At 37.7% G+C, this 8,919-nt stretch overlaps 1 protein-coding gene across 1 annotated transcript in view; it reads right to left on the bottom strand.

Moving 5' to 3' along the window:
- The window catches only part of rad50 (RAD50 homolog, double strand break repair protein), a 29,912-nt gene extending 25,057 nt beyond the window's left edge, over positions 1 to 4,855 (bottom strand). Inside the window, exons 1-6 of the mRNA XM_078265393.1 lie at positions 4,756 to 4,855; positions 3,487 to 3,624; positions 3,166 to 3,249; positions 2,564 to 2,715; positions 2,234 to 2,419; positions 1,874 to 2,078 (exon numbers count right to left, since the gene is read on the bottom strand). Of these exons, the coding sequence (XP_078121519.1) occupies positions 1,874 to 2,078; positions 2,234 to 2,419; positions 2,564 to 2,715; positions 3,166 to 3,249; positions 3,487 to 3,615 (756 nt within the window). The 5' untranslated portion in view covers positions 3,616 to 3,624; positions 4,756 to 4,855. The remainder of the gene's footprint in view (positions 1 to 1,873; positions 2,079 to 2,233; positions 2,420 to 2,563; positions 2,716 to 3,165; positions 3,250 to 3,486; positions 3,625 to 4,755) is intronic.
- Between the last annotated feature and the right edge of the window lie 4,064 nt (positions 4,856 to 8,919).

Genomic DNA, 8,919 nt, shown 5'->3' on the forward strand with positions numbered 1-8,919 from the left:
CTGGGCTCTGCCGTTGACAACATGCTTTCATCTCTCCTTTTAAGACATACGGAGCTTTAACAAAACTAGATTTTTTTTTCAGAGTGATACAAAATACCTAGTGCTGAAACTCGTACATGATTAATACATTCGTTTCTTGATTACAATTTTTGTAATTTATTGCTAAAGTCAAATATCTAAAATGCTTGTTATATCAAATACAATATGATACATCAGCTGGTAAATGAAAACATTAACCCCCTGGTCATATTATTAACTTGACTTGTGATGACAATCTGCCATTATCTTTGACATTCAATAGTGTGAAAAAATTGTGAAAATGACAGTTAGTTACAACCAGGGCTGCACGATATTTTGTTTCATCGTCTACATCGCGATGTGCGATTCGCGATAGTCACATCGCAGGGACGTTGCGATATTGACGCTACAACTTCTTTGCTGCTTGATAAAAAAAGTAAACTTTCACTTTTCCATGATTGTTACCGGCCGACCCTTCCCCTTTACGACACGTGGTCATGTGACATAACGTTAGTCCGACCGTGGGGGTGGGGTGGGGGTTGTTATGGGAAGTGAGGCTCTCCAGTGTGTAGAAAAGTACTGTAAGCGGACACAGTGATGCACATGCTTTTCCATGGGTAGTGAAGCTACAGTAGTCAGTGTTTTATGTTCGCTGCAAAGACAAACTAAATCACGTAATCACGACGTCTCCCGGCCATTTTTCACCGCAGAAAGCTGCTACCAGCCAGGCTAAAGCTAACATAGTTAGCCTAAAGAAACAAGGCGTCTGTCCCAACTAACGTTATGGTTATGTGGTTTCTGATATAACGTAATTTACACTGATTTAAGTGCTCTTGGATACACAGTTTGTTGAAGAGTGTGACATGCAGGCTCTGCATGCAAAGCAAACCAACAGTCATGATCTATTTTAATCAATGTATCAAACAACCAAAGCAGGCCCCGCTAGTCGACCACAACCTGACATTTAGAGGAAGCAACATGCATGCATTATTAATATCATTCACTTTAGCCTGGATTGATATTATATGAATACAATGGTGTCATGTCAGTCAACCAGTGTATTTCTTCCTAATTTCCCTCTCCAAAATCACTTCAGAAGAGTAATCACAGTGCTTACTTGCTTTGGTTTTTGTAAAGCATTAAAGTTCAACAAAGACTGGTTCACATAAGAAAATTTCCTTTTTCATTTTTATTTTCTTTGTAGATGCACTCCCCTACAAAATGACTCCAGTAGTTGAGAATGATTTAGTATTTCTAAATAGGGCTATTTATGTCCTCTTGTAAAAATTAGTCTTTTTTTCATATCGCAATATATATCGCAGGGGAAAAAAATATCGCAATGTAAGTTTTTTCCAATATCGTGCAGGCCTGGTCACAACTCAAGCTATATCAGTTTTTTCTATATACATATGAATATGCTTTGTTGTAAGACTCTCCTTAAAAAACGAGGGTGCAAAACAGCTTGCTTTCTTGTCAGACACGGCCATACACAGTTATTTAAGCAAGTGACACGACTGACAATTCACAAACTATGAAATACTGTGTCAATACAGTGAAATTATTAGATAAATACAAGTGGTCTATTGATTTATCACTGCATCCCTTAACGTGTTTCATACAAACACTGCTTTCACAACTTTAAATTAAAATTCCAGAGTAAATGTAATCTTACAATGATTAAAAAAAAAAAAAAAATCTGGGCAAACTAAAAGTACAATGTTAGAAAGCTTACAAAATCAATTTTGCATGTGAGAACAGAACTATGTGAAAAATCTCTAAACTGCACCATCATCGGTTGGCCTTGTCTTGAAACGTGTATCAACACATACAACCATACTGCACATCATCAACAAACCTCCAGTGGATCAATCTGGCTCTCTATCTGCTGGATGCTGTCTCTAGAAGCTATCAGCTGAGCCTCCTTGGTGGCCACGGTCTCTCTAATCTGCTGGGCTTTCTCCTTGTTCTGCTTCAGGTAGCGCAGCTCCAGCTGACACTCTTTGACTGTGTGGTTCTGTTTGAGACGCAGCTGACGCATCGTCTCCAGAGCTTTGATATACCTGAGAGAAACACAAAGAGATAGTACTACAGAGTTAAATATCTGAATGACATATGCAGGGTTAATATCTCTGCTTTGTGCTGAAAGGATTTCAAATAATGTGAGGCTTTGCGTAAAAATAAAACAGACAAAAATGTAAGAATAAGTGGCCTTTACTTGGTTGCAGCGAAGATGGAGTCAAACTTGTCTTTGAGTGCTTTGCCCTCGCTAAGTGGCCAGTTAGACTCTTCTTGGTGACAAAAGATGACGTGATTCAGCACAGGCTTCGACACACCCAGTGAAGAAATCATCTCCCGATCCAGTTCGCCACACTTTGATGACAAGCTCACTTTCTCACCATCTCTACATGAATGACGAATGGAGGTCACAAGTAAAGAAAGGGTCAAGTAACATTAATATGAGTCCAGAAATCAATTTTATATATATATATATTTTTTTTTAATGATAGACAGAAAATGAGTACATACACTTGTGACTGTGGCTTACTTTATTCGGGTAATGACCTGCTCCAAGCTTTTGAAAGAGTAGTTCTTTGCCTTCTGAGTGCAGGACATGGAGCGATGAATAGTCACTTTCTCTCCATTGACGTCGGAGAATAAGAGTCGAATCTGTGCTCTCACATCCGTCTCATGGGCGTCCTGGAATTCCCACAGCATGAATTTACTTTAACAAAGATAGCTTCAGTAATCTGACCTAACAGGGACTAGAGACAGCAACCTTTATTAGGTTGGGATTAAAATAGTAAGGACAATAGAAACATTTAAATGAGCTTGTTGTAATGATAAAGCCATCACAAAGTGGCCTTAGAAATCAATCGTTGAAAGTGAAAAGTGAAATTCATAGACAGCTAAAATATCAGAATGTATAATCTGGCTATCAAATGTTAGGATAGCAGGGTAGATTCAAACAATTTCATTCATCAAATATTTATTTTTCTTATATCATTTTCAGTATTATATTAATGCATGAGACTACACGGTAGTGTGAGAAACGTGCAAACAATTTAAAGTGTAAATAGAGAGTGTGGACTGGTGGAAATTGTAATATCCCTGCATAGTTTGCAGAAAAGTACAAGAGAATGAGCTCACCTTTGGATCATGAACAAATGCACCTCCTTTAGATCCAGGTGGAAGTTCTCCTGCTGTTGCATACCTAAGGCACTCAATAATAGTCTGGTAACAGAAAAGAAAAAGGTTATATTGTAAAAGAATGAAATCACGAGAGCTGCAGTTAGCATTTTGAAATATTTTTTCCAGCTTTCACTGTGGCTACTTGCAAAATATGAACAAAAGCACAAATCACCAGAGCAGCTAGTCTAATCCCAATGCATACTGTCAACTTTATTGTTCTTTCTCTACAGGTCATGCTTCACAGTCAATCTTTGCTCTCATCAAAACATGTTCCTATACCGTTTTCCCTGCTCCATTGGGTCCAACCAGCACAGTCAGCGGAGTGAAGAAAGAGATGACCTGTTTGTCTTTATCCTCAATCCCAAAGCTCCTCACCCCTAGGATGCTCATCTTGTCTATCTTTGACATTGTTGCTTTCTGAAAGAGAGAGAGAGAGATGGTGAACACACATGAATTAAAATCAGCAGCAGTGATGGAAATAGGCCAGGCCTAGCCAAAGCATTTCACCGGGACATCAACTGAAAAGCACATGCAGCAAAGGAAGAATACAGACTTCTGATTCACAATGCCAACCTAAAAATTAATCTGCAGCTACACTGATGAACAGGTTTATCACGATCACCAGTGGTATCAGTCGATCTGCTGACTGTGGCATTTGGTTTTGAAGTTGCTGTCGGTCTGCAATTGCAGCTACCAATTCATTTTTATGTTTCCAAAATTGGTCATAACATATCATACAAATAACGTTACATAAAAAAGTGCTGAAGAACACACCAACTGAGGTCTATAGGCACTGAAGTATATAGCACGCAGGAATAAACTATATCTAGCTTTGGATTTACAGGCAATAGCTGTTACATTTACAAAACCAAACGTTTGAAACTGTATTAGTGTTGGCATGAAAAGTATTGTGAACTCTGGCCGAACAACAAATTCTATTTTAATGAATTTATCATCATATCACATTTATACCATATATGACGTTGGTTTATTCGTAAACTGCACACTATAGGTTGAGAACATAGATATCTGTCTGATTACTAGATGTGAAGAAAATCTAACTAAGTATAATACAAAGTTGATTTACGTTAACGTTACTGGTCTTGACCATTACAAATAGTTATAATAATTGTAAATTAAAGAAGAAATCTAGAAAAACTCTGTTTTATTGAGTTAATGTTTTTAGATGAAGGGATTATGATGTTTAACAACCTAACGTTACCTATTAATGTGTTGAGGCGATTGGGTTGAATCATACACGTTTATGGGTTGAATGTGTTAGGTTAACCTGTCTGTTAACCTGATGTCTGGGAAGCTAACATTACACATGGCTAACGTTACCTGCCAACTTAGCAGGCTAGCTAACAACCAAAGCCCGTCTAGTAACAGCGTAGTTCCGTAGCGTCAACTTTGGTTGTGCTACCAGAGACGTTGCAATGTGTGACAGGTAGTGATTCACTGTCCAACAGATCGCTGCTCCGCGCAGAACGACAACAATGATTTTCGTTAGTAGTCTCCAGTCGTATGTATGATATGAATTACACTCACCGTGTTGTTGTGGTTCAGATGTGAAAGTACAGTCAAACAATAGTTTTCGCGCTGTGGGGACTGGGGAATGTGACGTGGAAAGCGGCGACGCGGACTTAAGACGACTTCCGGGAGTGGGAACGAACCGTTCTCTTATCAAACTCAGATAAGAGACACTATCCGGTCCCTCGCAGATTATGATCCGGCCCACATATCAATTTAGGTTCACAAAACATTTTGGCCCACCTAGTTTTTGTCGCTTTTACTGACGTTGTTGTCATTTTTTTTTTGACGATTTGTAACTTTTTTTGACGTTTTTGGGCGCTTTTTTCTATAATTGCTGAGGAACTTTCCCCTGACTTCTTTAGGACTTATGTCGACCAAACTGTGAGAACACTATATGACACATGCAATAATGCAGTCAGATAAATTCTGAGATATTTGACTTTTTCAATTAAATAAAAGCATATGAATAAACTCTACATGTCTGGCCCTTGATGTGATTCTTATTTCCCAGTGGGGCCCTTAGTGAAGTTGAGTTTGACACCGTTGTCTTAATACATCCATGGAACGAACATATAAAACGGTAATATTAAGAGTTAAAGTTAACAAAACCATAAACATCTACAGCAGTAAACTGCAACATACACATTAACGCAGCAGTAACATTAATCCAAAAACATCATACAATAAAACACTGACAGGGAACATTTTACTGCACAATCAATACTTTAACTTTAAGGGCTTTACATTCTGCTTACTTACTTTACTTAAATGAGGTTTTGAATTATAGACTGTACATAAAAGTAGTTTTCAATGAATAACTTTCTGGAGTATTAACACAGTGTGGTGCTAGTAGGCTACGTTTACTTCAGTAATCTGATCTGTATAGTAACCTTCTTCCACCATTGCGTTTTTGTCACAGTTTGTGCGCTGTCTACACACGAATGTCCCTCTACACAATTACTTAATCAATTATTTAATGTAAGTCATTTTAACCACACCACATGAATGAAATTACCAATACTAAAAAAGACTATAGACTAGCAAGAACTTCTTCTATTCATTCTATTTCTATCACCAGCTCAATCGTCTTCTTTGGAAAAAGAATTGTACTGTATTTCTTGACTATAGTTCTTGATATGGCAGTGATTATTGTGTACATTGTAATACGGATTTTGCTGTAGGCTACTGCATATCTGTTTAGGCCTTAAATAAAGCACAATAAATCGTCTTCTTTGGTGACTGCAATCTCCAACCAGTGAGTTAGCCTATTTTCTGATTTCTGACCTGTCCTGGCTCTCTTTCACTATTCTTGGTATTTGTATTGTTAGCCTACGTGTCTGTACATACTCTATATGAATATTGACTGCATTTTAAGCCCTTTTTGGAAAGCTTTTTGTCACTTCTGTTAGGCCTATCCATAAAAACCTAATATAGCCCATCCCACTCCTTTTATTCTGACTGACATTTGAAATAGCCTAGGCCTATATCTTTTCAGCTGCTGCAGTGGAAGAATCATGAAGCTATATTAGAACATTGTAGAAATGAAACCCGTAAAAACAACAGTCTTGCATTCCTTATATCATATTTTTCTTATAGGCAACAAATTCCATGAAAACACCAAGACCCACAATGCATTACTCCAGCTCTAAATACTTTACGACTTCCATGCACTGTGGCACTCAGCCCTAAGCCCATTGGTTCCTAGTGAAATATGCAAATCTTTGAAAATTGGTCACATGGGCTAAGTACAGTAATTTCCTAAAACAGCCTGGCACTGTATTTTTAGCAGACTACTTAACAGGAGTAGGCTATATAGTGCATTTTGTTTTGGCCTATTTTTAGTAGTGGATTAATACACATTTGGTGCTCTCGTCTAGTGAGTATTCACGGTGACAGGGCGGGGTATGTGGGATAAACTCAAAATAAACTGCAGTACCCATGTTCAATATAATGAAGCACCTGCAACAGTGTAGCTTATTCATGTTTAATAGTTTTTGACAACACGGTCTGTAGAACATGAATACAACTTATCAGGCTTTGGCTATACAGGCAACATTAGCTTATAAATATATTGTAGTGTTGGTCTTTTTATGGGATTTGGTGACAATATCAAAAAAAGGATTGCAAAACAGTTTAAACTTTTCTTGTCTTTGGATATTTGTCCTTTTATTGCATTAAAATGTCTATAAGTCACCGTCACCATGTTTGTAGTTTTGAATGCAACATACCATCTGTTATCATTCAAGCATATTCTTGTATGTTCCTGACAATCTCTCATCACAGAACATTTACCACAAGAGGACAGTGTTTCCCTGTGGAAAAGCCATTGCTACCCTATTCTCACACATCTCCTCTCCTATCCTATCCTATCATTGGCATCCATTTGTTAGTATTGCTGTGGCAGTATTAAGGCTGTTGGCAATTGTAGTTTCTCAGTTATTAGAAGCAAATATACAAAGTAGTATACTTTTGTAGAGAAGAAAAATCTATTTTATTTAAACCTAAAGATTTACAAAACAAGGAATCATCCTTTTTTAAACAAATATTTTTTCCCAGCTTCTTCCACATTCCAAAATAAGTAAAACTGAATAAAAAACAGATGTTATGAGTAAGAACATAACACTTCCATGACAGCTGAAAAACTGTGTGAATTTGTGTGTGAGAAAGGGAGGGGAAGAATACATCTAATTGGGATAAAGGGACATGAGTTATTTTGATCCTGTGTTTGGGGTATGAAGAACAGTTTGTGGACATCCACAGGGACCTGCAGGACTGGTGTTCAGCACCTGCAGCTAAGCCCCTAAAAACCTGAGACCTTCATCTATCTGTCTTCCCTTCTGTTCTCTTCCCTTTGAAAGAATACACACACACACAGACCACCTTCTGCGTTCAGCCCACTGATTCAGTCTGTCTGTGTTATCACCCCACTGACTCATTGTGCCTCAGTCTGTCCAGCTCATGGCACTCTTTCTATTTTCATCCTGTCCCAACATGAAAATGCCATGACCTTGTGTCTTCTGTTGGACCACTAGAGATATGTGTATGTGTGTGTTATGTTTATGTGTTTGAGTGTGAAAGCCTAATCCCATATGCCCACGGTCACCCTCCCTGTCTAAATAGCTAATGGAATTGGTTTACTTGGCATTTTTGATAATCATACGGATGAATCCGGAACCAGCTGGTTCTCTCTTGCTTATCATCAAAATATGGTGGGAGAGGTGATTTCTGTTTATTTGTTTTTAACGTTTTGTTTTCCTCAAGACCGCAGAGGGTGGGGGCTGGGAGAGGGTTTTTGTTCTTGTTCAATTGTATTTGTTTGTTCTGTATGTTGTTAAAATATAAAAAAAAAACAATAAAAAATGTATCTAATATATATATATATATTAGGGCTGTCAAACGATTCATTTTTTTTTAATTGCGATTAATCGCTGAATTTCTATAGTTAATTTTGATTAATTGCATATTTTATCACATGATTAAAATTCTATTATTTTGCATTTCAGAACAGTTTTTAAGTACATATTAACAATCAAAAGCAATTCTTACCAGTGTATCTTGATTGGGAATCAAATTAATGCAAAGAAAGTTACTTTATGAACTTCATTTTAAGATTTGTAATTATTTATTTACTGTGTAAACAAAAGAAAAATGTGTGAATCTGTCATTATTGCACAATTCCTCCAAGTACCTAACTAAAAAAAACAAAAATCCCTATCCTTACTAGAGTCAATATAGTGTTTAGTAACACTAAATAATGTTGATTACTCACTGACGTCCAGTGATCACCGGTTAATGAGACAGCGTTTGCAGCACCTTGCAGCAGTTCCAGTTCAGCTGCTTTCTCCGTGTCGTACAGGCTGTGTATGTGTGAAACTACTGTCCCCCTTGACGGCAGTGTATAAGACGGGTCAGAACATGCCAACTGTAGTACGTCTTTAAGACCAGAGTCCTCTACGATGCTGACAGGTCTGCAGTTAGTTGCCACCTGTTTCGCAAGAGCTGTAGTAATTTTTTGGGATTTGGTTTCATCCACAGGTCGGCAAGTAGCACTCTCCAAAATACTGCTTTGCCTGATTGGGTAGCATGCTAGCAGGTAGTATCACATTAACTGTACTGCTATGCTTAGCTCCGTAGGTGGTAGCTCAAGCTTGACGTGCTTCTGTGATATTTTAATTTGGA

This window comes from Sander vitreus, chromosome 13, assembly GCF_031162955.1.
Source record: "Sander vitreus isolate 19-12246 chromosome 13, sanVit1, whole genome shotgun sequence".
Classification (NCBI taxonomy): domain Eukaryota; kingdom Metazoa; phylum Chordata; class Actinopteri; order Perciformes; family Percidae; genus Sander; species Sander vitreus.